Genomic DNA, 27,779 nt, shown 5'->3' with positions numbered 1-27,779 from the left:
TTTATGTTAGCTCTATGTCAGGGCTGGAGAGAAGGTGAGATTTTCCCAGAGGCTCCCTCAGGTTGGAGATCTTGACTTTGATATAGTAAGCCTCCCCTGATCATATAGGGCAATCGCTACCTGTGAGGCTCTGGGGAGAGAGGGATTCTAGCATCATTATTTCAGACCTACTTAGCTTCAATTTTACCGATATGCTTAGTCAGTTCAATTCTTAGATGACATGGTGTGTGAAAGGCTGGCCACTGAGGAGTCAGGTAACAACTGTAGAGACGTAACCCCTCCCATGTCCAAGGAAACTAATCTCCATGCTATAGCTTTGGTTGTGGACAGACAGGAAAAAGTACCCTTAAAATCATTGCTGCAGATAAGGTGAAGTCCCTTTGTAGGTCTCTGTGGGGTATCTGAGGGACTGACCATGTGCCTCTCTCCCCCTTTCTACAGTTCCCCCAAATGTCATACTCAGCCTTCGCCCCAGGGACAGCCTGGTTAAGGAAAGCGTTTGCGGAACTGGAGTCACCGGTTCCTACTGAGTAGCCTGTGAGATTTCCATTAAATTTCCGTAGGATATCTGGAAGAGGAAAGGCAGACTCTAGCACATGTGTCTGACAGAAACTTTCTCTGTTGGAATGACGTGATGATAAGACAAGGTTGGAAAAAGTCTCCCTTACAGAAGCATATTTCTCTGCCCAACTTACAGAGCAGTGAAGTCCCCCCCCCGTCCCCCCTCCACCACCCCCCCCCCCCGCTCTTGCCATCAGATTTGCCCCAGCATTTCTTGGGCCAAATGGAAAAACTCAAGGCTTGAGGAATTTGGTGGCTTGTCCTAAGCCAATGGTTCTCTACCTTCTTAAAGCTGTGAGGCTTTAATACAGTTCCTAATGTTGTGGTGACCCCCAACCATAAAATTATTTTTGTTGCTACTTTATAACTGTAATTTTCTACTGTTATGACTTGTAATAGAGCTATCTGATATGCAGAATGGTCTTAGGTGACCCTTATGAAAATGTCACTCAACCTTAAAGGAGCCTTGACCCATAGGTTGAGAACTGCTGCCCCAGGTCACCTCACAAGAAAGAGCAGGGATTGAACTTGGGTCTGCAGGTTCCATGTCTGATGCCCATGCCCTCAGACTGACAACTGGGGCCTCGTCTCCTACTTCAGGGCTAGTGCCCACGAATGCACTAATTTTTTTCTAGAATAGCCCCATTCAAGCCCTTGGTATCTACTTACTGGGCAAAGTGGTCACATTCTCCAGGGTCTTGTCCCCACCAGCACTGAAGGGAGAGAGCAAGGCAGGGAAGGAGAGAAAGCAAGTCAGTATATAAACGTTACCAAAGAAGGATCCTTGCTGTCCTTATATTTGCAGGATCCTGGGAACATTCTAGATTCACCAGTAGACTGTTCCCTGCTTAGTCTAGGATTTGAAGCTAAAGGACTTTCTGCCACCCTCTCTGGAGGGTAGTACTTAGTTGAGGACCCTAAGTGCTCAGTATGGGCTGCATGTAGGCCTTAGGTCTCTCCTGTCCTAAGCTCAGGAGTTAGCTGTGGACATCTCTATGAGACAGAGTAGAAAGCTGAGGTGCCAGAAGGTTCACTTCTAAGGGTAATTTAAACCTAGCTTGAGCTGGAAACCTTGAGAACACAGATAAGTTTCTTCTGCCCAGTATCAGGTAGATTCCAATGGAAGATTCAGGGGACAGAAGGAAGCTTGCTGCCGTCTAATGCCCAGTCTCATTTTTATCTGGCCTAGCCACAGACCATACTGCCTAAGAGGAGGTCATTTCCTTCCACATACTTAAAGGAGATACTTATTTCTATCTTTAAAAAAGTCTAGATGCTCATCAAATATTTGGTATTTACTGTTTGGTTTCTTCTGTGCCCCTTTGGTCAGTTCCAGTCACTTCATTTCAGGCCAGGGAGTTTGAGAACACAACCTTACTTAGCATCTAGCACACTGGAAGAGACCTCTCAAAGATGCCATAGATCAAAGCTGCTCTTCAGTCAAAGAACGCTTGGAATGAAGGCCACTGTCCTGTACCTGGGTGGTCAAGGGCTTGAGCTGGAGGAGTTCTGCCTGCCATATTACTCCATTCTGTCCCCACCCTGTGGCCTATCAGATGTGTGGCCTGGGCTAGTGGCTTGGCTTCTTGTCAATTGTCACCAATTCTTTTCTAGCTCTACATGCAGGTTGCTTCAGAATCTTATCTTCTCCCAATCAAAGTCAGCAGATTGAAGCATTGAGACTTGGGAGGAAATTATAAACCCTTGTACTGTCCCATCTGTTGTCTTCTGTGTGTTTCTCTCAATGAACAAGATAACACACAAAAAAGCATACATACTATGTGCCCCCCACTGTCATTTCTTAAAGGTACTTTAAAAAAAAGAAGGTGGGCAGAACAAGACCAGCAGGGTTCCCAGTGCCATTTTAGAATGGTATGTCCAAGAGGATAAAAGATACCTACACAAATAAACCCAGAGAGATTCAAAAGTATATATGTCACCGTTTTGATCAGAACTATGCAAACATGAGAAGAAACAGTCACATCAAACATCTAGTCTACATTAGACTCTTCATCGAATGTAGGCTAGACTCTCCTCATCTGTTGTCACCCAGTGTGCAGAAAGGTATAGATGTTTTGTGATGTGTGTTGGAAGAATCAGAACAAAAACAAGGAGATGCATTTTGTCTTGGGTAAGTTATTTTTATTTGGTTCATGGAGTAATCTCAAATAAACCAATGTATTTCTACCAGAGAAAAAGCCATACAAAGCAGTGGTTATCAACCTATGAGCCATAACCCCTCTTAGAGGCCACCAGGGTGGCCCTGAGACCATCAGAAAACAGATACTTACATTATAATTCATAAGAGTAGCAAAATTATAGTTATAAAGTGGTCATGAGAATAATTTTATGGTTGGGGGACAGCACAGCATGAAGGACTGTAGTAAAGGGTGGCGGCATTAGGAAGGTTAAGAACCACTGCAAGAGAGCTCTCTGACCGACTCACTGGCAAGCTAGGTGACAAGACATTCACAGGCACAGAGTCTTAGGCCAAGGGACCTTGGAACCAGCCAAACCTCTACAGGTCCTGTTTACAACCACCCATACCCCAAGAACCCTGGGGCCCTTTCTCTCCTGTCTATATGAGGTCCAATTCCCCCCTCCCCCTATTGTTCCCTTGAAGGAAAAGTCCCAGGGTACTTTGTAAATTTTCCTGGAATCATTTAATTGCCTGCTATTTCCAGTGTAGTGAGCTCTAGAAAACTGTTTTTCTCTGGTCAGTCTATGTCATGGACATTTCCCAATAGATACTCCAAACAAAGAAAATCCTAGAATTAAGGGAAACTGAGGATCAAACATAAAACACAGAGAGAGGTTTCCATTGCAGTGTCTCTCAGAGCCCTTTCTATGCTGGCCTGCACATGAAGGAAATAGTAGGTAGTGTTTTACCTCAAATACAAAGGAAATCCCCTCTTGGACAGCTAATATCCCATGGAAGAACTCAGAGAAACACCTGCCTGTGTGCCTGTCTACTGCTGTCACTTAGACTCTAACCTAACACTGTCTTCAACACAGGTGCACTTGGGGGAAGATGTTTGGGACATTTAAGACAAGTTCGGGTTTTAACTTGAAACGGCAACAGTCATTGGCCATGGGTAATTGGGCTTATAACTAGAAAGTTCAGACATCTCGTTCCTAGGAAAGATCAGACAATAGCTGAACATTTGCATGACTGCCCAAGAAGTCTACCAGAAGGCTGACTTTGTATCTGGATTGGGAGCCCCACTATCTCGGCTACCTGTGAGGCTGCAGCAGTCACTTTTGCCCCCACGGGTGTTCCTCTGGAGCTGACATTTGTGTATGGTTTCCCCTCACACGATGATGTCACTGCCTCCTTTAGTTAAGGTGGAGCAGCTGCTGTAACCCGGGCCTCTCCTGGATTACAGTAAGCCCTGCTCCTCCCCTCCCCGCAACATCCCGGTCCCTCATAGCTTCAGTAACTTTCGGGGGAGGGCTGAGTAAGTGAGGTTCTGTTTTGTTCCAGGCAGCCCACTGGAGACCACTGGCCAGGCTAAGACATGTGGACATGTGGGGGCTCTGCTGAGAAACAGTTTCCTCTCTCTGGGAGGAGAGACGGCCCTCACGCTGAGGTACTTCCCAGTGGTGGCTACAAGCCATGCTGGCCCTGCCTCTCTATTACCTTGGCAGGCATGTCTCTCTGGAGCTTTCCTTAGCTCTGACCATCCCACCTTGTTCCCTGTCTCTTTCTTAGGGAGCATCCTTGAAGTGAATGTACCCTGGAAAGGGAAGTGGTAAGTGCTTGCCTGTGCAACCAACTGCTCATTAAAGCTCTGCCCTCTTGTGGCAGGCTTCAGTCTAGCTTTCCCAGGTAAATTCTTAAATACTGGCTAATTACTTTGAAGCATGCAAAACCAGGAACTTTATTAGGAAAGAAAGAAACACAACTAACACTCAGTTGTTTACCTGACACCTCAAGCCACCTGAACTCCTCTCTGGGGTACCCTTTCTCACACCTTCCCTTATTTGACATCCTGCTGGGGTACCACTTTCTCCTGGAAGCCTTTCATCCTTGCTGACAAGGGCTGGTTCCTCTCTTTTCTCCCACCCTGTGGCATTTAGGAAGCCAGGTGAGTGCTCAGCTAACATACTCCCCCTCCCCCAGACACCCAACTCAGTTCCTAACTCTGCTAGCACACAGGAGGTGCTCAGAGTCACCCATGGATTGCAACTTGCCTCCAGCATCTCCCCCAGAAGTGAGTATGTGTACATATACATACAGGCAGAGGTGTGACTGTGAAATGACATGAATACATACATGCAGACAAACATAGTAGCATCAACATATGAAAACAGACATGCAAATGGACAGGTGGAGACACAAGGACTTGGTGCTTTTCAGGCACATTTCATGTTGGATTTTCTGACTCAGGAGTTTGGTAAGAACCTTGGTTTACTTTTTCTGCATAATTTAAAAAAAAATAAAAAGATTATTAACAGTAAAATATCTTCTCTATTCAGTCAATGTTCACAGTTTGCAGAAATATACTGCTGTCCCTCTGAAAGCCTCTTCTAGACCTGGTCATTGCTCTTTGGGATTTGTGCATTTATAGGAGTTAAACCCAGCTAGTGCATACTAGGAACCCAGCAGCTGGGAGGTAGACACACAGGCAGGTCCGACACTCAGAGTCATCTTCCCTTACATAGAGAGTTCAAGGTCAACCCAGATTCCCTGAGACCCTGGCAACAAAACAAATCCATAAAACCAAAAAGGTAACCAAACAAGCCCTCGGAAGTCAACATTACCTATAGGACAGTCCTCGATACTGTGTGGAGACATCGGTGAGGTTACCTTCTTGGGAGCTGATTCCATTGCCAGCCTTTGAAAACATGAAATGCCATAGGAAAACCAACAAGTCAGAGAGAAAGTGGGGGCTATGGCCCCAGTGCACTCAGGGCAGCAAGACTGGCATTAAGACTGGGAGCAAGGGGCTTAGTCTGTGACCCCCACTTCCCAGCTTTGCCTTGCCTTGCTATGGCTGCCCAGTTACAAAACTGATGATAAGCAAGCCTTTCCACAGGAGAGGCTTGGGACCCAACTGGGATCACAGTTGTAAAGACTGGAAGACTCTCAAGTACTTTATAAAGTCGAGTGAAATTGACAATATTGCCAACGTGTATACCACACAGGTCTTTGTGGACATGGGCTGTAACCACTGTGGTGGAGAGATTCCAATAAAATCCCTCATTTATATTTTTTCCCCTTAGAACCAACCTCCAGGAAGGCATTTATAAAGCCCCAGCTGTACTGCCAGGAGGTGGAGCCCTGGGATGAAGCACACCCAGTATTAAAAGTGAGGAGCAGCGCCTTCTCCAGCATGGTAAGATAGCTACCTGTGCTTTATGTGGGGGGCTTTATCTGTGCTGATTCAGAGGAAACAGAGAGGGGTCTGGGCAGATCACAATGGAGGGAGAATGGCATCTACATGGGCATTGTTAGGAGAATTTGGAGTCAAAATGACATATTTTTGCATATGTCAAAAAGTGCTGTTGGGTGTTCAAAAATTCTGCCAACTGAGAATATTCAGTTCATTTCTGAAAATAATTTTTCCTGCACATCTATTTGACAAAGCAGTTGTAAAAAAAATCAATTACATTGTTGCCATTCTCTTGGATGGATAGAGTTAGGGCAGAAGAATAAGAGATGACAGAAGGTGGGAGCACAAGCTTGGAAGTTAGGAGGGCAGACCTGGAACTGGCCCCACCATCCCACGGCCCACTCCCACCCCCAGGGCTCAAAAGTTCTTACAGTCAGAGAGTCTCCCAGAGCTGCCACAACTTGAATGTCTGCAGGTCTCAGGGTATGCACTGAAAGACAAGCAGACATGCTTGAGTCTGGGAAGAGAGCTGAGGGTATAGTCTATCCTTTTGCTTCATGCCAATACCAGAAACAAGACTGCATGTGTGTTTAGACTGTGTAGAACCGAGGAGCCCAAACTGCATTGGCAGAATTTTCATCCAAGTTTCCTATAAGAGACACAAACAATTCTTAGGCTTGTGTCAGGCTAGAAGATAGAGAAACAGATGCTAAGACATGTTGTAAGACACAAAGCAGGGATGGAGAAGATGGGGCAGAATTCCATTTTAGTGCTGGTGGTCATGTGAGGAGAAGTCAGCGGTGGCCTGAGTGCCCAACCAGACAGGCACTGGCTCACATACAGGCCACTTAAAGCCCGGTTTTAGATTTCCACATGAATCTAAGACATAGTCATGGCAGGCCCTTCCCTAATTTCCTAAAGTCCTTTTTTTGAAGAGCCCAGAGAACTTTCTAGACCCTTCCACAGGCAGAGACTGAGGACACATTTCCATAGAGACATCCATTTCATGGGACTCGCTGGCCTCGTTAACCTCCAGACTTCATCATCTTGCAGGACTGGGCCAACCATAGGCAAGTGAGTTCCCACGTCTTCTCTGTGCCCTGCTTAGATCTCGAAAGCAAGAGGATGGGAAAGAGCTCCTAACACAGATGCCCTGGGGGCTTGGCCAGGCATGATGCTGCCAAAGTTGAACAAATAGCTCACTCAGGATTGGAAACAAGCACTGGATAGAATTGTGTTGAGTGGTTATCATATGAAGCTTTAGCTTATTACTCAGTAGTAATGTATGCCTTTGTAGAGAGGTGTTGGATCTTGGTGGGTCACAGGGGCTGTGGTAGTCTGAAAGAAAATGGCCCCTATAGGCCCACAAGGAGTGGTACTATTAGGAGGTATAGCCTTACAGAGGTGTGTGTCATTGTGTGTGTAGGGTATGTGTATAAGATGTGTGTGTAGGGTGTTGGGGGGGCCTTTGAGGTCTCTGAAGCTCAAGTCAGGCCCAGTGTGGCATTCCCTTCTTGTTACATGCTGATCCAGATGTAGAACTCTCAGCTCCTTTTCCAGTGCCATGTCTGCCTGCCCACTGCCATGTTTCCTGCCATGATGATAATGGACTAAACCTCTGAACTATAAGCCAGTCCCAATGAAATGTTTTCTTAAGAGTTGCTGTGGTCACTGTGTCTCTTCATAGCAAAAAAAATCTTAACTAAGACAGGGGCTTACCTGAGGTTGGTGGTGAGGCAGAAGGGGCTCTCTCCTCGCACACCATCCAGGTTCCATTACCCTAAATACAAAGAGCCAATCCTAGAATCTTAGGATTAAGTGGGTGGGAGTCAGGCAGCAGAAAAGCTGGATGGATATCAGTCTTCCTCAGCAGAGCCCTGGGTCCTATTCCTGGGGAGGGGTCTCCAGGGACACTGAATATCAGCCAAGCTGAGATGTTGTAAGTCTGACCTCTTTTTCATCCAAGGTAAGACTCAGGGATAGAACAAATGACCCACCCCACCGTCTACCTTTTCCTTCAGCTGTGTAAGGCTAGGTTGATTCTACTCTCGCCCATAGAAGTTGTGGGTGGAGAGATGGTTTTAGGAAAGGGAATGAACCCTCTGTTTTTTTTTTCAGGAATTCTTACCCATCTTCCCATCAACAGAAGCTGCCCACCCCATTGCCCAGGGAGCCAAAGAGAAGCCATAGATAGATACCAGGTTGCTGTTCTTGGTAGTGCTCAGAAATGGCGAGGCCTGTGGGAAGAGGTGAGTGAGCAATGGAAGGAGTTACACCAGCCTAGACATGCTCTTCCGCAGCCTCCTCAGGGCCACGACCAGAGCTTAGACCCTTCCAGAAAGGCTGACCACCCTGTGCTCCTGCCCAGGATGTATCCGGTCTTCTCTGCAACCTGAACCAAGTCCCAGAACTCAGACTTAACCCTTAAGTAGCTACCATATTCTTTCTTGCACTCAGCCTATTGGCTAAGGATGTTGGGCCTCTTTTTTCTACCCTACCCCTTCCCAACAGCACCCCTGTCACCCCCAGGTGCCTGCCATTTGAAACCTACTTTGCCCTATAGAAACCTGAGTTCCTTTTTACTTAAGCAAGAAAAAGCAGACCCCCCCTCAACCCCCAACTTCTTCTCCAAATAAGCCCTGGTCCAGTAGTTCCCAGTGAGAATCCTGAGACCCTTTTGGGGACCCAGAGGAATTCTGGGTTGCGAGGCTGCAAAACTCTAAAAATCTGACATTTTGTGAGTAGAATTGGGGCCCTACTCTGCTGATAGTGAAGATCTGTTTTCCTAGCTCTGACTTCCATCTTAACATCCTGCCTGCCTCCACTTTCCATCCAAGCATGCATCACTCTGATGCTTGGTCTCTTGCTCTTCCCAGCTGGTCATGAGCCAAGGGCTACATGGAAACAGGTTATCCCTGTCTCATTTGCCCTAGAAAATCTCCTATCCTTTCCATAAGAGCCACCACTTCACTCCTGCCTGTCCAACAGAGGTGTAGCCTGTCTAGACTTGTGTTGATGTCCTTGCCATCAGAGGTGAGGAAAACACTAGAGGGTCCACGTCACTGTGGGTCTACCATTCCTCTCTGTTTAACCAAAGGGGATGATGTGGCTTGACAACCTGGAATATGGATGGGGTGGGTGGGTGGGCAGAGAGGAGCTAAGATGAAGGCTTGGGCTGACTGGGCAGAGGAGATGCTATACTCAGAGGGTGTTCGTAGGAGAGCCCACTCTACCTGGTTCGGACACACGATAGGGGCCTTGATTTCAAAATTATTATGTCTTGTCTTGTGGCCCACAGGTTCCAGCTTAAAAAAAAAAAAAGCAAGAAGACAGGGAATGAGTAATAGGCAGACCAAGCAGACTGGTCAAGATGCTGGGGGTGTGGGGAGGAAGGGAGATGCAGGTAGCTGGACCAGAAAGGAGGATTCTTACCCTACAGCTCTTACCATGTTCTTCCAGAGGGCAATGGCTGAGCGGGCATGAGTCTTGGCATTAAAGTGGAAACAGTCAGGGGCAAAGAAAGACTTGTCGGGCACGCCCTCCTAGTCACCAGGCAGAAAGGGAGGGGCAAGTACAGATGTCAGAAAACTCAGCTGCTCACCCTGGGGGCTCCCCTCATCCTCAATGCCTCATTTCTTTACCGGGGTCCGTGGCATGGACACATTTTCAAATAAGGGCTGGACAACCACAGTGAAATTATCCCTCGTGTCATATCGTCCGCTATTAATGAGCTCTTCAGTTTTCTTCTGCCGGAGGAGACGGAGACAGGGGTTCGAATAGTGAGGAAAACAGAGTGAAACTGGTCTCAAGTCTTACTACCTACTCTTAACCAATACTCAAGTTCCTTCCTAAGGGAGGAGGAGGAGGAGACAGGAGAAGATGGGGTTCAGTGAAGTGTGTTCTGTGATCTCATACTGAAGCTTCATTCAAAGAAGCTGCTCTCTGACTCCTGTCATCCTTGAATGTATTTAAGTTGGCACAGTCCTTGGTAGTCACCACTCTCTTAGCCAAGGACAAGAGACTTAGCATCAACTGATTCTACTTGTGGCTTACAAACCTCTGAGAGTCCTTTACGGTGGCAAAACCCTCCTGCTTACCTGATAATCCCTGTTCCTTTGAACGAGGCTGGAAAGTTCTTCTGAGTTATCACCAAGGCCCAGGACACAAGGACACAGTCGGCTACCAACAAAACCAAAGAGCCCCCAGCCTGAGGTCATCATCCTGAATGATCTCTGGCCCAAGACTCTGTGTATTTCTTGTAAGTTGAAGAGTATTAGGAATTTGAGTCTGGATCAAAGGATGTCACAGAAAACAAAACAAAACCAACCAACCAACCAACCAACCAACCAACCAAACAAACAAACAAACAAAAGTCCATGGCCTGAATTTGCTCTTGGAAACAAGACCTTCCTCCTGATGTCTGTAGGAGTGATTTTTATGGAGCTGAGTCACCAGAAGGTTGTATGAAGATGTGCAGAGAGACACACCCTTCTCCTAAATAATAATAATAATAACAATAACAGTAATTGCTAGTACACGCTACATGTTAACAGTGCCAAGCACCATGTATTAAAATGTTTAAATCTCTTCATCATCCCAGATTTTTTTTTTCAAGACAGGGTTTCTCTGTGTAGCCCTGGCTGTCCTGGAACTTACTCTGTAGACCAGGCTGGCCTAGAACTTAAGAGATCTGCCTGCCTCTGCCTCCCAGATGCTGGGATTAAAAGCGTGTACCACCGCTGCCCAGCTTCCCAGAAGTTTTTATTGTCCCCCTTTTACAGGTGAGCAATCTGAAGATGGCACACTCTGTGATCCTAGTTATGTTGGTGGCTAAGGAAGAGGATCATGAGTTTGAAGCCAGTCTAGACAGCTGGGCAAGACACTATCTGAACATAAAAAGCAAAGGGGCTTGGGGGCTGCCTGTCTAGGGTGCATAAAACCTTGGGTTCTATCCCCAATATTAAAAAACTGGGTGTGGTGGTCTCTGCTTGTAATCCTAGGGCTCTAGTTGGTAGAGGCAGGAGGATCAGAAGTGTAGGCATAGCAGTCATTCTCAGCTCAAGGACCAGTTTGAAGCCAGCCTGGGATATACAAGATCCTCCCTTTAAAAAAAAAGACAAAGGCAAAAAGGGCTGGGCATAGTTCAGTGATAGCAGACTTCCCTAGCACATGCAAGGTCCTGAATTTACGGAGGACATCAGGGAGAAGAGATGACCAAGTTTCAGTGGTTAAGTAACTACCTCAAGGTCACACAGCCATATTGACTTGACACTGGTGGGAGCTGGGACTTGACTAAGAAGTCACTGAGTTAAACGGCTCTGTCAGTCTGCAACTCCACTCTGGTTTGTCCAGATCTGGCAAATCTGGACTTCCACCCTGGGTATAAGGTGATAATAGCCCGGGTGGCTCTGTGTAGAGGGACAGAAAGGCGGAGGGGCAGAGAGGGCAGTCTCAAAACAAGGAAGCTCTTGATCTTATCAACACAGACATTCTCATCTTCAAATGCACTTGGCAAGAAACTTCTCCAAACAGGTTTTAGTGGCCTTCAAATCTCTGCAGTGACCAGTAACAGGAGGCTTTGGAGAGGGGCGGTGGGGGGGGGGGGAATCTATTCTGAAGTGGAATGTATATACCAAACTCTCCATGTGCTCCAGTGCCTGGAGAAAGCGGGATCTAGTAGATGAGTCAGCGTTGCAAATTAGCATGCCTGACACCAGCCCTGGCAGGCAGTGTGTGTGTCTGCTCACAGTATCCTGAGCCTTCTCTAGGGAATCTATGCAGTCTGCCCTACTCCTCTAGGGAAGATCTGGCATAGTTCTCCAGGGATCAGCCAGTATACCTCCTTAATTTCCAAGAACAAGACTGGCCCTTGTGAATGACTCATACAGCTCACCTGCAAACAGCCCCTGAGCCCCTGTGCTGTGGTGGCAGTGACTCAGTGCTCACAGGCTGTGGAGGATAATCACCACACTCAGCTGACTAATGGCCATGTGGTGTGTGTGCCCAGGAACATGATGAGGGCTAGAGGGCAGGGGAGGAAGGCTAGCACAGCCACCATGACCAGTTAGAAAAGCATCCTCCTTCCAAGGGTTACAGACTTGTCTGGTGCTAGAGATGAACCCCATCTTCTGTTGGGTCTGGAGGCTGAGAGTTGACGGCACCAGCTTCCTAGGAGCACCCTTCTGAGAACCAGACTGTTCTGTTCTCTGAGAGAAGATTCACCCCTGGATCTCGCTAATTCTGATCTCACATCTTTCTCTTCTACAGAGTAACAGTAGCCCTGGGTTTGTGTTTATCCCACCTGGAGCACACACATGCCATTCAGAAACACTGTCTGTCCTGGGGACCAGCCTCTGGGAGATGGTCACTCTGCTCTAGATGCTGTGGGCTGAGGGATCCTATTCTTAATACCCTCTCTCTCTTCCTTGATGAAGGGGCCATGTGGCTGACTCGGCAGCAGGCAGAGACTCCTTATGTGCGCTCTCAGAGAGACTGCTGAGGTCTATAGCAATGTTTACAGAAGATAACCTGAGCTGTATGTCCCCCAGGGAGGCCTTTTCAGGTTAAAATATGGGGTAGTTCTAACCATCCTTATACTCTACCCTGGGGGTTCCTAAAAGAATCCACCAAGGTCCACAGTCCTTTCAGGAACATGGGTGAAGTTGCCACCAGACCTGAGGATGTTCCGTGGGCATGAGACTGTAGGTTCATTGAATAGTTCTCTCAAGGGGGTGATCTCCATCACCATTGCCATGTTCACAAAGGCCCGTGGAACCTGCCGAAACAGAATCAGTCACCAAGATAATATGGTAAGATGGCATTGGCTTCTTGCTTCCCACATGGGGGCTAGAGCTCAGAGTTTGTGACTTCCTCCTGGCCCCACCCACTTCCTTCCTCTCTTATTTCTGCTCTCCGAGGATGCTAGAGCATACATGCAGGTGTCTGTCAAGTAGCTCTCAGAACTGCTGGGAGGCCTCCGGGGTCACAGACAACAGCTCTGATGGAGCAACTCAGAGGCCTGTGTGGTCTAACCTCCGTACCTCTGCATGGAGGATGTCCAGGGCGTTCTTGATGTTGTCTATGAAGTTTTGGGGAGAAAAGCGAGTCTGTGGGCAGAGGAAGAATCTCATGAGCCCCGTGCATCCCCCATCTCCTCCCTATGAGCAGGACTGCTTCCTGGCTTGGCTTCTCCTCTTTCTATATTTTAATCAGAGTTGGCAATAGTGAATCTTTGGGGGTGGGGGTCCTAGCTACAATGCTTGCATTCATCATGACCCTCAGGAAAGAGTCTTTCCTTTTGCCTAGAGCCGGGGGGGGGGGGGGGACAATGACGACTCTGAATTGATTTAGTATTGATAGCCTTAGATATCCCGTATAGCTCCTCTGAAACGGGGCTACTAAAGCGGATGACCTCAAGATCTGGTTCTACTACCTGCCCTCTTCTGAGTCTCAGACGCATCAATCACTTCTAAGTGCCTCAAGGGTGCATGGGGCAACGAGGGAGTTTGTGGAGCCTCCAAACAGAAATACACTTTGTTTTTTTATCTGTGGTTTTAGAACTGTGCGTGTATGAGGGGGAAGAAGGGAGGGAGGAAGGGAAAGGGAGGGAGAGGGGATGGATGTATACAGGTGACATCCATGTGTGTGTGTATGGAGTCCAGTAGTTCACATCAGATGTCGTTCTCCCTCATTTTGTGGGGCAGGGTCTTGTACTGAATTTGGAGGTTTAGCTGTTCAGCTAGACTGGATTGGCTAGCAAGCCCCAGGAATACTTTTGTGTCTCCCAAGCACTGGGGTTACAGGTTACAGACACAGTTGGCTTCTTCTGTGGATGCTAGGAAATTTATCTTCATGTCTTCATGCTTGACTAGTCCCTCATACCGAGCCCCATTTTCAGAGCACTGAAAAAAAAATCAGTGGAACCCCTTCTCTGGGTGAAGCGCATCCAAGAACCCCACCTTACAACAGGTTAAAGCAGTGTCCCTCAGGAAGCTGTGAGGGGGACCAAGATTCCAAAGCTTTACCTGTCCCCAGGAGCCTGTCAGTTCTCCCGTGAGATCTTTCAATATCAGCTTTAAAGTCACTAGCCCTACATGAGTCTGATATCAGGAAAGTTATTGTAAGGGTTTGGGGACAGGTCATCCTCTGGGCATCCTTCTGCCTCACTCTGTTAGTCCCTCACTCCCTGTGGTAGTTTGAAAATTCTTGGCCCAGGGAGAGGCGCTATTAGGAGGTGTGGCCTTGTTGAAGTAGGTGTGTCACTGTGGGCATAGACTTTAAGACCCTTAATCCTAGCTACCCAAAAGCTGAAAGCCAGTCTTCTCCTAGCTCTGCCTTAGGTAGGAGAGGTAGAACTCTCAGCTCCTCCTGCACCATACCTGCCTGCATGCTGCCTTGCTTCATGGTAATGAACTGAACTTGTGAACCTGTAAGCCAGCCCCAATTAAATGTTCTTGTAAAAGTTGCCTTGGGCCAGGCAGTGGTGGTACACGCCTTTAATCCCAGCACTCGGGAGGCAGAGACAGGCAGATTTCTGAGTTCAAGGCCAGCCTGGTTTACAAAGTGAACAGACAACCATGGCTATACTGAGAAACCCTCTCTCAAAACAAACAAACAAACAAACAAACAAACAACAACAACAAAGAGTTGCCAGAACTTAAATGCCAGAGAACAGCGACCTGCCCCTGAAGGGCCTGAGACCTTTGAGCCTGGCCTGTCTGTTGACACTGAGAGCTCCCAGCCTGACTGTGGCTTCAGCACAAGAGGGGACCCCTCCCCCATGCTCAATCTCACTGCTCCCTCAGAGGAGTTGTCTGTGGAGAAGAGGTCATGCTGCTCGCTCATGTGAACTGTGATTCCTCAGAATGACAGGGTTCAACTCCATGCCTAGCTGGAGGCTTCCTCATGACCTCTGGCCTGGTGACCCACTTCAGTACATACCCCAGGGCTGTAGGGAAGCCGGCACAGAGCCCCATCTCCCTCCCAGCCCAGGACACTGGCCACTTTGCTCAGGGATGGACTATGCAGAGCTCTACCTATGGGCCTCAGGCCACAGACTGCTTATTGTGACTCTTGATAAAGGCCATTTGCCACTGGGGGGGGGGGGGTTGCCAATAAAACCCTAACCAAGACACATGCCCAGCTGGCAGGCTGGTCTCCTGCACTATGTGCTGAGAAGCCCCCTTGCTCTCCATATGCCATGGCTACTTTGATTTTGGAGTTATTTATTTATCATCAAAACCCAATGGTGGTATCTCTCCTGTGCTATTAAAAGTTGCTTGTTTCTGGCCCCTGGCTAAAGGAAACCCCAAGGACAGAGCTTGTGTCTCCTTTGCCACTGCTCACCTCTGGGCACAGCATGTGGCACAGGTGTGGTTGTGAGACTCACAGGTGGTTTGGTTTAAGGGATCCCCTTCAGAGGGACTTGGGAATCCAGGAAGAATACATGTGGCAGCCATAGAGGAACACCGTTGTGGGTTTCCCATCAGCCCCAAGAGGTGTAGACCTGAACCTTACTGGAAATCACTTTCTCTAGAGATAGCACAAAGGTGCAATTGGCAAGGCCGGTAAATACTGCAGAAAGGAGCCAACCTGTAACTAGTTATAAAAACAAGCAAGTCTTTCTTAACACAAGGTTATCTAGTTTTCTAGAATGATATGATTAGGCTCCCTCCGTAGGGAACTTCATCAGGACCAATCTTCGAGGTGAATGTCCTCTGGGCCTTAAGATTACTGAATCCCCAGTTGGATTCATGCCAAGCCATGTACAGAGTCCTGACCTATCTATGCTGTTCCAGGACGAAGTGGCCAACTATGGGATCTTTCCTGGGCGTGAGGGGCTGAAGACTTACCGAGTTACTGCAGGAAGCACAGAGGTCATTGCCTCCTATAAACACAGTGATTATCTTCCAGTCTTCCTGAAAGTTTATTGTCTGAAATGAATAGAAATAAATAGGGTTAGGGAGGAAACTCCCGTAAAGGCCACATGTCATAGAGTCCCCACATGTCATAGAGTACAACTGGGCTTTGGCACAGCAGGCACAGGTCTGTCTCCAACCACCCTGGTAGGAGGAGTTCTTTTGAGTTTTGCATGGAAGATAGGGAATTAGGTCCTGGCCCTGGGAAGGGAAGGTTGTTCTAGAGTCTTCTAGAAATCTGGAGTTCTAATAGCTTTACAGAAGAAGGACCATCTTCCATTAAGAAGGAACTTTCCTTAGCCCATGAGTTAAAGGTGCCTGTGCGAAATCCCAGCTGGGTCTGGACATTGTGGTGCATGGCGTTCTCCCCGGCACTAGCAATGCAGAGGTAGGTAATCCTCTGAGTTCAAAGCTGGTCTGGTCTACAGAGAGAGTTCCAGGACATGCAGAAATATACAGAGAAACCCTGTCTGGAAAAACCTAAGAAAGAAAGAAAGAAAGAAAGAAAGAAAGAAAGAAAGAAAGAAAGAAAGAGGGAGGGAGGGAGGGAGGGAGGGAGGGAGGGAGGGAGGGAGAAAGAAAGAAAGAAAGAAAGAAAGAGAGAAAGAGAAAGAGAGAAAGAGAAAGAAGAAGAAGAAGAAGAAGAAGAAGAAGAAGAAGAAGAAGAAGAAGAAGAAGAAGAAGAAGAAGAAGAAAGAAAGAAAGAAGAAGAAGGAAGAAGAAAGAAGAAGAAGGAGGAGGAGAAGTGAAGGAAGGGAGGAAGGGAGGAAGGAAGGAAGAAAGGAAGAAAGAAAGCAAACTTCCAGTTGGAGTGGCAGGTCAGAGCAACATAGAGTTTCCAGGAGTTTGCCACCTCTAGAACTTCCTGCAAGAGAGATCTAGAGAAATGTTTGAAGGGTTGCATGGAAGGACGTGGGCATAAGCATTCTACAACACCATGGTCAATGGTGGGTGTGGTGTTCACAGCCTCCAAATGAGTGTGAAAGACATATGGTGTGTGTGTGTGTGTGTGTGTGTGTGTGTGTGTGTGTGTGTGTGTGTAGCAGATCAGGAAAGCCTGACATCAGGCATAGACATATTCTGAAATGTTCCTAATAATGGATTTGGGGGTGTGGGTGGGGCATCACATCACATAAAAATAACCAGGCGTGACCCCCTACTTTTGTTATTTTATCCACTGGATGCCGCCTCCCCAACCAGGTCTGCACTGAGCCTTCACTTTGATCTTTTATCTGAGAGAGGATCTCACACTCAGATTTTAGAACCCAGCTCAAACACCTCTGTTTCTTTTCTGAACCCCCCAATCAGGGGTCCTGTCCCTGTTGTGCCCACTTCTACTCTGTGCACAACTCTTTACAAAATATGAGTCAACTGTTTCATTATCTTGCTTCTTCATGTTTGTCTCCTCTTTTAAGCTCTTCTAGGAGAGGACTGTGCTGTATCTTCTACATGTTTATTCTGAGCCCTGGCTAGAACAGAGAACGGGGACTCAATCTGCAAAGGAACAGGGGTACAGAGGCCCAGATTCTGCTAGAAACCTGGCCTGAGCCCTTTGCCCTTCTTCCCCGCCTGCTGACTTCTCTGTGTCTGTGTGTGTATCCTGCTGCTCTATGGGTCCTTGATGTTCCCAGACTCACCTTGTCTGCCTTCATCAGGTCCACCAGCTTTCTGGCCTGGCCAGCTAAGCCACTGTGGGAACACCGTAAGGAGATGAATGAGAATCAAAGTCTAGAATATCAGTGTAGCAGAGAGAGAAAGCAATTGGCAATTGACTTAGGAGAGGAAGGTTGGGGCAGCACTGAAGTCCCACCACACACAGCTTCATCCCCGCCCAGGCTTCACTGGGGAGGATGGACCGCTCAAGAGGGGTAAAGGCCTACATGTTTGAGGGGTTGACTCTCGGTGCATTTATTTTTGTGTTGGTATAGTTAATGATAAACTCTTGGTTTCTCTTCCAAGCCAGGCTTGTTCAAAGCAAATAGGTAGCTATGTATTTATTTTACATCATCTGCTACTCAATTAATGCCCATGTGAACAGATGTCATGGCCCACCTAGCCTCCAACCTCCAAAGGTGACGTCAGTTTAAAATGATTACAGAGCTGGGGATAACTTCAGTGGCAGAGTGCTTGCTTAGTGTGAGCAAGGCCCTAGGCTCAGTATCTATACTGTAAAGCAAAGACAGTAACATAAAGACCAACCTGTTCATGGAAAGTCATTGTAGGTACAAATGAAATCCAAGCAGCCCCTTGGATAAGAGCTGCTATTCTGCTAGATAACAAGGGTTTGGATGCCAGGTCTACCCATAACCACCTTGGAGACATTTACCTTACAAACCCAGGGCTTTCCTTTGTCAAATAAAGCAGTGGCAGTGCCTTCTTCATGAAGTTGAGAGAGTCAGATGAGGGTCACATGAAGGCCTTAGTGCCTACCACAAGGCAAGCATCCTTAGAATGATTTCTATTGTTACTCTCACCATCCACAAAGTTCCCTGGCACCATGCTCAACACAGCTATCTACTAGCACAGTTGCTCTGATCCTGGCCAGAACACCGGGTATCAGATACCTGGGGGTGGGAGGTGACCCTGAATAAGTCACTTAACCTGCTTCTTACCTGTGGATGGGAGGTTGCCAGGGCAACCCTTTTTCTTTGGACCAGGGTTTAGAATGCGTGCTCCATGGCTCAGGGGCTTAGTTTTTAATCAATGACAAAACAGGGAATCAGCCCTCTACATTGCCCATCTGACAGAGCTACTGTGTAGGATACAAGGACAATAATCATGAAGGTATTCTGCAAGGTACTCAGGCACTGCTGTGTGTATATGAAGGGCTATGATCAGGCCTGGAATAAAGCCTGCAAGACCCTTGGGTCTGGTTGCTGTACTTGTTGGGGCCATATAGATTCTTTGTGTTATAGTTTCAAGTGCACTATGGGAACAACTGGTCTGCCCCTGCTTTTCTCTGTCACCTGGATGCCTTCCCTAGAGCCTAGGAAAAAGTACAGTCACAGATTGAAGGCCATGAGACATTTTTACTGTGGCTATCATAGGTCCTTGCCTCTGAGAGTCCATTCTTACATGTGTGTCTCCCTGATCTAACCATGCTTAGAACTCCTTTACTTCTGCTGCTACCAGCAGTACTTACCTGGAATAGAGACATTCTGTTAATGTTAAAGCAACCTTTAGCTTGAAAATGGCAAAACACTTCCACCCCTATCCCTGCCAAAGGGAGAAGCAGCCTTCAAATTCGTTCTAAAACCTATTTGGTTTGGTATGATCTGTCTTTCCTATGGGGCACAAACATGAAAGCTACTTAGAGATGGCTTATAAATCTGGGAAACCCCCAGAGAATCTAGGAACCAAACTACAAGAACCTTAGACTCATGCAGAGAAGTGTGGCCTGGGCTGAATCTGGAAGAAAAATTGGTAAAACAGAAAGTTTTGTTTTTTTTTTTTCATGTTCCGTTTAGCTGGGTGTGGTGTTGTATGTTCATTGGCTAGGAAACAAGGCTCCAAGGAAGTGTGCAAGCAGAGCTGAGGCAGGGTGGCACTATGGAGCTTGAAATCTGAGCCCTGCAGCCCTGGTGAATTGGTGCTGGGTCCACCATCAGGCTTTGCAGGAGTACAGCAGGCCAGAGCTTTCACATCTAAGAAGGGGTCAATGTCACAATTTCCACAGAGGGGCTCGCAACAGCCTTGCCTCTTTGCTTCAGAGGTTTGCAGAGGCTACAGAAGAAATGTGGCTGTCACCGAAGGCCTCCTGTCCCCTGTCAATGTTCTCCCTATGACACAGGAAGTACATGGGCCACAGAGTCCCAGATGCCCCTCTGATGAAGACAGGGCATGTAGGACTCAAAACCAGCAACAACAAGCTAATCGGGACTCACTACTTACAGCCACTGCTTTGTAAGGGAATAAAGTCTACAGAGGAGGCTGGGTGATCTGCTTCAAGTGTATGTGTGGCATCAGAGGAATGTGGCTAGTTGCTAGGGTAGGGTTGAGTGTACACTGGCCAGGTCTGTGTGTCTGACAGCAAAGGATGCTCCCAGGAGAGCCCACGCCAGCTCCTTACCCAGCCAAGCCTCTCACAGCCTACAGCACAGCAAGCCTTCCCAGGGCCCCTCACTTCCGTCCTCCCAGCATGCACTCCCTCCAGGACACCCAGACTCACTCAGATTTGGCTCCTGCTACGGCCTGGTTGAAGGATGCTCGGGAAGTGCTTTCTTTCCCAGTGCCAACAGAAAAGCCCTTCAAGGAGGGGTTGAATTCCCGGAGAATGTCTGGAAATACAAGGGACATGTTTACCAATGGCCCCAAATCCTTTTTGCCTGCTGTTTTGCCACAGGGACACCTATGTAGCCCAGGCTATCCTCAACTGGTGATCTTCCCACCCAAGCCTTGTAGGTGCTGGGATTACTCAGCCAACTGTCAAGTTCCTTTGAACACTGAGTGTGGAGGACAGAGCAGAGCCCCAACGCTACAGCCTAGCATAGAACAGAATGTTGAGCAGTCTGAGACTCCACACCAGTGGCTCTCCACCTTCCTAATGCTGAGACTCTTTAATGCAGCTCATGTTCTTTTGTTGCTACTTTGTAACTGTGATTTTGCTAGTGTTATGAATTGTAATGTAAATTTATGACATGCAGGATGGCCTTTGGTGGCCCCTGTGAATGGGTTGTTAAACCCCCAGAAGGGTTAGGACCCATAGGTTGAGAATATGCATAGCACATAATAATTTACCACATTCAGGCCCTTGTTTCTTTTGGGATTTTACTGCTGAAGTCTTTTCCCCGCATCTACTGAGACGATCATGTGATTTCTGTCCATACTAATTTGTATATGGCAATGCATCCTTGTATCTCTGGAAAGAAAGACACTAACTTGCATATGGTCACAATGTGTTCTTGAATGTAATTTACAAGTATTTTACTAAGAATCACAAAGAAAATGGATTTTTTTTTTTGCTACCCTTGTGTTCAGCAGTGTTGGCATGTTGCTACTTGTTCCGTGGAATGAGTGAGGTGGTGTTCTTGCCCTCTCCATGTTGTGGAATGGTTTTAGGACAGCTGTTAGCTCTTCTCTAAAAGCTCAGTGGAATTCATTAGTGAATCTGTCCATTTCTGGGCTTTTCTTCATCGAAGTTAGTTTCTTCATTTTGCTCTTAAAATTTGTCATCTTTTAATCAAACTTAAAAGATGGTTTTGCTGGTATAGCAATTTTGATTGGCAGTTGTTTACTTTCAGGGCTTGAAATACATTATTTTATGCCCTCCTGACTTTTATGATTGCTAATGAGATCTGCTGCTATTCTGATGTAGTTGCCTTTGTGGGTGAGTTAGCCTTCCCTGTTTACAGCTATTAATATTGTTTGCTTTTAACTTCTGATACACTGGCTATAACACATTGTGGAGAGGTTCTTTGGTTGACTTTATTTTGGCTCTCTTGTGCTTGAATTTTTCTCTAGATTTGATAAATCTTGTGCTATAAGCTTACCTGGATAATTCCATATTCCTTTAGAATTTATTTCATCTCTTTCTATCTTATCCATTCTTAGATTTGGCCTCTCGATCATACCCCAGAATTCTTAGACATTGTGGTCAAATTCATTTATTTCTTTAAATGATGTGTGATTAGAGAGTTCATTAGTCTTGTCCCCTATTCCCGATGCTTTCCCTATTTGGTTACAGCTTTTGGCAATGCTTTCATTAGGCTATTTGTCTCACTGGGTATTTTCATTTCTAACATTTCTGTCCCCGCACCCAATCTCAATTTTCTTGCTGATTTTTTTCCACAATACAGACTTTTTCATCCATACTTGTTGATGATCAATTCATGTGTCTGTCTTTGTGGTGGCATACCTCGCCCTGGAGACTTGCTGATCAGGGCAGAGGTCTGTCTCCCACACACCCTATCCTACAGCATCTGCTGGGTTAAATTTAAAAAGGCATTGGGGATAAGTTCTGTCCTGACCTTGTACCGACACAGCACATTTTACCTTTTTAAACAGCTGCCATGCACTGAATCCTGAAGCTCTATGATCAGGTGGTCCTCCCTCCTCTAAGAAAGAAAGCTGAACAGCTAAGCTAAGTGCATTAGGGGGAGCCCTCCTGAGTGGGCGACACTGTCGATGTCATTTGTAAAGCACTTTGGTGAATGATCTTGAACAATATGATGTCCAGCCATCTTGCTGGATCATCTCAAAGCCAAGTTCATCACACTCACGGGAGCAGTCTGTCACCTTCTGGCAACAGGGAACAAGGAGTTCTCATGACACAGAACTGTACCTATTTAAATTCAACACAGTTTTCTAAGAACTAAAATAGATAACAGACTTGAGGTCTGATCAGGTGTGCCAGTGTGGACATTATGTATCATATCCCTATTGTCTAAACTTGCTGGCTTAAAACTCAAATTGTGTCTTAGGTCAAGATAATGTACCAAAGGGATATATTTATATCTATATCTATATCTATATCTATATCTATATCTATCTATCTATCTATCTATCTATATATATATATATATCAGAAAAAATAGAATAAAACCAATCAAGTGCCTCCCAGGTAAAATCCTTAAAGGTTTCTGAGAAGCAAAGAATACACTGTAAATATTGCCTAACACCTTATTATAAGAAAGTGTAACTGGGGCTGGTGAGATGGCTCAGTGGTTAAGAGCGCCGACTACTCTTCCGAAGGCCCCGAGTTCAAATCCCAGCAACCACATGGTGGCTCACAACCATCCGTAAAGAAATCTGATGCCCTCTTCTGGAGTATCTGAAGTAAGCTACAGTGTACTTATATATAATAAATAAATAAATTATATATATAAAAAAAAAGTGTAACTGTAGCAATAAACACGGGCTTGGCAATACTAAAGATAATGAATCAAATAACATAACAGAAAGCACTAGCAATAGCTATAACCAAAAGATCAAAGGCAGACCCCTCAGAAAAATATAGCCAGGCTTTAAAAAACAAAAATCATCCAAGTAGGTGTTGGCAAAGCAATTAAGGAAAATATTGAATCCAAAGTATGGCAATGTTTGCACTGCCCAAGCAAGGTAGTTTCATTTCTCACTACTGCAAGTGCTGCGGGTTTACACAGTAAGGTCTTGTGAGCAGAGATGCTTAAACCCCATCCGCCACCTCCCACCCCACCCCACCCCCGCAACCCTACCCCTCGCTCTAGGTCCAGAATGCCTTCTTTATTGGATTACTTTTAAATGATCTGTCCTGAGATTTGGTTTAAGTCCTTCTTTCTTTCCTCACGCAATTCATTTATTGGATAGAGGCGATTTCCCGTTGGGGTGGGGGTGGGGGACCCACATAAAAGCAAACAAAACCCGCCAAAGTTTTAATTAGCTCAGGAGCTAAGAGAAGGCAGCCTCCGGGAAGCAGCGCTCCCTACTGCACACAGCTGCATCCTGCCTTGGGAGGCTGGCGACTGCCAGAGGGAGGCGCAGTGGGCTCAGGCGTAGCCTGCCGCCCAGAGCACCAGGGTACTCACTGGGTAGGGTGGTCACGGTTTTGATGGTCTCATCCCCGCCCACACTGTTGGTGAGAAGCAAGAAAGAAAATGACGGTTTAAAATGCCAAGCAAGACAGAGTGCCCTTCTGAATCACAGCCGGGTGGACTTGCCCTTTATCCGTCGCAGAAATGCAATTCTTTTCCTCCCTCCCTGTACACCGGAGCAAACAGACAAGAGAACTTAAACTGTTGCTGCTGCTGTTACTGTACTTTCAGCTATGAGCCCGCTCTAATGTTGGAGCAGGGAGAACCAAGTTGGTCTCTTTCATTACATTTCCCAATCCAGAGGGATTCTTTTGGGGCCACCAAGGGACCACTTGGCCTCTCCATTACCGCCCATAGCTTACCCTGGATCTTTCTCTTCGCTACTTAGCTTGGAAAAGAGTGCCTTTAGGAGAGTCAGGGTCTCCCGACCCAAGGCTAAGACTCCAAGGGAGATGTGCACGTTTAACCCTCCCCCCCACAAACTCCTGTCCAGGCAACACTACCTCCTGATACAGGTATTATAGTCTTGGGGATGGGAGGAGCAAATAAATTGAATTTGGAAATTTGTTGTAGAAAGATGGCCCATCTCCCACAGAGGTTTTCTAGAAGGCTCAGGGGCTTCTGGGTTCACTCACCTCCAGGACAGGCCTCGGTATTCAGTTAAGACATCCAAGATATTCCAAGGGCTGGCCCCAGCTCCATTGCCTGCCTGAAAAAGAACTCAAATAGCCAGTGGTGCCCATGCTTTTTTTCTCAGGGCCCAGCTGTCCACCTGTTTGAAGGCCTGCACCCTTATCCTGTCTAGGACATCTAGGAAAGTTCTAGAATCCAGATGGAACACCCTGTGGATATACCTCCCACCCTTTCTGGGATGAGTCTAGTACCATCTACAGCTATACCTCTCCAGGAAAGCCCTGCCTGGATGGCAAGTAGGAGAAGCGTGAGCCTGCAGTGTCAAGAGCCTATAGCATGTATTTCTTCAGAGCATGTGCTTAGAGGAGCTGTGCCCATTTTTTTTTTAAATTGTGAAACATGTAACCAGAGTAATTAAGCCTTTGAACATCGTGACATCCCTAGTACGTGCAGGTAAGAAAAAGCTGGAAGATGCAGGACATCTCCTTCCCTGAAGCATATATTTCTAAACTCCAGCAGAAATTCCCAGGTTATCTTCACTGCAGTTCAGTAGTGTCTTAGTTAGGGTTTCCATTGCTGTGAAGGGGCAACATAACCAAGACAACTCTTATAAAGAGCAACATTTAAATGGGGCTGACTAAGGTTCAGTCCTTTACCATCATGGCTGGAAGCATGGCAGTATCTAGGCAGGCATGGCACTGGAGGAGCTGAGAGTTCTACTTTTTTTTTTTTCTTGTTTTTTTTCCAGACAGGATTTCTCTGTATTGCCCAGGCTGTCCTGGAACTCACTCTGGAGACCAGGCTGGCAAGAGTTCTACATCTTGTTTGGAAGACAACCAGGAGAAGACTGGCTTTCAGGCAGCTAGGAGGAGGGTCTCAAAGCCCATCCCGACAGTGACACACTAACCTAATAGTGCCACTCCCTGGGCTAAGCATATTCAAACCACCACAATCCACTTCCTGGTCCCCATAGGCTTGCTCAAATACATGAGTCTATGGGGCCATACATAGCCATAGCATAATGCAAAATACATTTAGACCAACTTCAAATCTCCCATTGTCTATAGCAGTCTCAACAATGTTAAAAGTCCAAAGTTCAAAGACTCTTCTGAGATTCATGCAATTTCTTAACTGGAATCCCCTATAAAATGAGAATCAAAAAGCAGATCATATACCTCTAACATTACAGGATATACATTACTATTCCAAAATGTCATAGTGAGGAAATACTAGTTTGGAAATATCAAAGCTAGTCCAAAAACCAGCTGGGCAAATTCCAAACTCTGCACCTCCATGTCTGATGTCAAAGTGCGCTTCAGATCTACAACTCCCTTCCTCTCTGGTGACTGCAACAACTTCTTTTGGGCTGTTTCTACTCCCTGTTTGCAGCTTTCCTCGGCAGATAGCCCACAGCTCTGACATCTCTAACATCTAGCAACACAACTTCAACTTTACAGCTTCTTGTTCCAATATCTGGGATCCACACGTGACCTTCTTTTTCTGGGCTCTTCCAAAAGGGGTTGAGTCACATCTCCAGCTCTGTCCTTTGTAGAATTCTAGGCTCTGGTTGACTCCACTCTACTGCTGCTGCTATTTTTGGTGGTCATCCCATAGTACTGGCATCTCCAATATACTGGGGTCTTCCACTGCAACTAGGCTTTACCAATAGTCTCATAGGCTTTCTTCATGGTGCCAAGCCTCAACTTCTTTACATGACCCCTTCAGTCATCAGAATCTATCCCTTGTCAATTTGATACATATTAATATCTCCTTACGTCCAAATGAAAACAATAACCAGGTCCTAATAATGCCTAACACAATATAACTCTCCCTTGTACAACTGCAAATGCATAAGTTTAGCTTAGTGGGTCCTTGTCCCATGGTCACCACTCAATTAATTCCATTTAATATCTTTGAACACAGCATTCAGTTCCATTTCATTTCCTGGTGCCCCTTTACTCTGTGAACCTACATTTTGTGTTTTGACTTTCTAAGCTTGCTACACTTGATCAAAACATTCTTCATGAGAATAAACCAGAGAACAAAGACTATGCTGGGCTTTTTTGAGACTTCCTTTGTCAACGCAATTCATAGAAATCTCTTTACCTTAGCCTCAGGCAGACTCTTTGGACAAGGGCAAAAAGCAGCCACATTCTTCACCAAAACATCATAAGAAAGATCTCCAGAATTCAAATGACCTCAGCACCAATGTTTTCCATAGTCCTACTAGGACGGTCCATTAAGTCCCATTTAAAGTATTCTATGGCTTTCCAAATCCAAAGTCACAAAAATCCATATTCCTCCAAACAAAAGCATGTGCTGCCTCTCCACAAAGTCCCAAGCACCTTTGTGATTCTCTGTGACTGTCTGACCTGAAAGCATCTTCCAATGACCATGGGGAGGGGGTGGGTATCAGACTTCACTCACCAGGAAGTGGCTGAGATATATGACTGGTAAGGTGCCAATGACCAGCCTGCCAGTCTCTCCTAGGGGGTAACACATAGTAGGACCTTTGGGATAAGGAACTGCTGGGATCTCATGGTGAAGACTACTGTGGGGCTTACATTCTAGATCCTACATTCTGGGCCTGGCCTTAGACTCAGGAGCTGAGTGACTTGAGCACTCATTGAACCTTCCTTATTGGTCAACTGTGAGGAATGTCAGAACTCACAGGATTTCTGTCATGGGGCTATTGAGTGAGTTGACTTCACTGTGTGACTAAATCACAGTTGTGGCCAGATATCTGCTCCTTGGAGAGTTCAAACCTGGCTGTAGGAGGAACAGAAAGGCCAATGCCAAGGTGGTGACTACTTCCACATAAACATGGGGGACAGGGTGCACAGTCAGAGAGGCAACTGCCTATTATAATAATGAGGGCCTATTATAGTAATGAGGGCCAAACTGAAGCCTGCCTGAAAGCCTAGAGATTGGTGACACACATAGCCAATTGGGAACTGCCACTTGGAAGACACACTTGCTTGGGACCAATGGGACATGGGTGGAGGGTATAAAGGGTGCTCCTAAGAATTAATAAATGAGCTTACTGCCGCATTCTCACTTGCTCCAGGAGTCTGAGCAGTTGATTCCATGCCTTCTCACCCACTGTTCCCAAGAGGGACACCGAGGAGCATAGAGGGCTCAGGCAACACGGGACAATGCTGCCTTGTAAGTGATCTAGAGGGCAACAGCTGAACTCTACAGGAGTAATGTGACCTTAGAAACTTGTCTCTTGAAACTTTAGGGGACCAACTCCCTTAGGCTCTCTATGGACTCCATTCTGTTTTTTAGAGATGTGCTTTCTAAGAGGTCTGGAGTATCACCTTGGGGCAGCTACAGAAGTAGGTTTGTTCATCTCTGGAGCCTCAACTTGACCCTCTTTTTTTTTTTTTTTTTTTTTTTTTTTTTGGTTTTTCGAGACAGGGTTTCTCTGTGCAGTCCTGGCTGTCCTGGAACTCACTCTGTAGACCAGGCTGGCCTTGAACTCAAAAATCCATCTGCCTCTGCCTCCCAAGTGCTGGGATTAAAGGCATGCGCCACCACTGCCCAGCTTGACCCTCTTTTCTTACCAACACTTCCATACCCATCAGCACTTGTTCCTAGCTCATCACCTGTGTATGTCCATTTGAACAGGCATCTCTTAGCTTTTCTACATGGACAGACAGGACTGGCTGGGTCTTTGGAGACACTCATGGCAGGAGATACTATTGCGCCCCACACATGGGCTGTATAACTTCACTTAGCCACTCATGCCCCTTCAGGGGCCCTTCTACTTTGTTTTCTTTTCACCCCAGCATGGCAGAGGAGTGTAGAGGTTGAAACAAAAC

The 27,779-nt window shown here is 46.6% G+C and overlaps 1 protein-coding gene and 1 long non-coding RNA gene across 5 annotated transcripts in view; one reads left to right on the top strand and one right to left on the bottom strand.

Moving 5' to 3' along the window:
• Gm36840 overlaps positions 1-8,965 on the top strand; it is a 37,128-nt gene extending 28,163 nt beyond the window's left edge. Inside the window, exons 2-3 of the long non-coding RNA XR_376851.3 lie at positions 5,788-5,900; positions 8,016-8,965. This is a non-coding gene — a long non-coding RNA (predicted gene, 36840). The remainder of the gene's footprint in view (positions 1-5,787; positions 5,901-8,015) is intronic.
• The window catches only part of Plb1 (phospholipase B1), a 131,666-nt gene that overhangs the window by 37,690 nt on the left and 66,197 nt on the right, over positions 1-27,779 (bottom strand). For 3 of the 4 annotated variants that reach the window (XM_006504047.2, NM_030072.1, NM_001081407.1), the window contains 17 exons: positions 23,958-24,031; positions 23,317-23,360; positions 19,983-20,091; positions 17,452-17,503; positions 15,749-15,829; positions 12,938-13,003; positions 12,572-12,672; positions 9,995-10,076; positions 9,539-9,643; positions 9,344-9,439; positions 9,131-9,202; positions 8,096-8,134; positions 7,617-7,677; positions 6,329-6,387; positions 5,326-5,399; positions 1,231-1,274; positions 460-568 (listed from right to left, as the gene is read on the bottom strand). In XM_006504047.2, the coding sequence (XP_006504110.1) occupies positions 460-568; positions 1,231-1,274; positions 5,326-5,399; positions 6,329-6,387; positions 7,617-7,677; positions 8,096-8,134; positions 9,131-9,202; positions 9,344-9,439; positions 9,539-9,643; positions 9,995-10,076; positions 12,572-12,672; positions 12,938-13,003; positions 15,749-15,829; positions 17,452-17,503; positions 19,983-20,091; positions 23,317-23,360; positions 23,958-24,031 (1,268 nt within the window). The remainder of the gene's footprint in view (positions 1-459; positions 569-1,230; positions 1,275-5,325; positions 5,400-6,328; positions 6,388-7,616; positions 7,678-8,095; positions 8,135-9,130; positions 9,203-9,343; positions 9,440-9,538; positions 9,644-9,994; positions 10,077-12,571; positions 12,673-12,937; positions 13,004-15,748; positions 15,830-17,451; positions 17,504-19,982; positions 20,092-23,316; positions 23,361-23,957; positions 24,032-27,779) is intronic. The other variant, XM_006504048.2, reaches the window with a different exon arrangement.

This window comes from Mus musculus, chromosome 5, assembly GCF_000001635.26.
Source record: "Mus musculus strain C57BL/6J chromosome 5, GRCm38.p6 C57BL/6J".
Taxonomy (NCBI): Eukaryota; Metazoa; Chordata; class Mammalia; order Rodentia; family Muridae; genus Mus; species Mus musculus.
The sequence above is the reverse complement of the archived record's forward strand: the minus strand, read 5'-3'. Positions and strand labels throughout refer to the sequence as shown.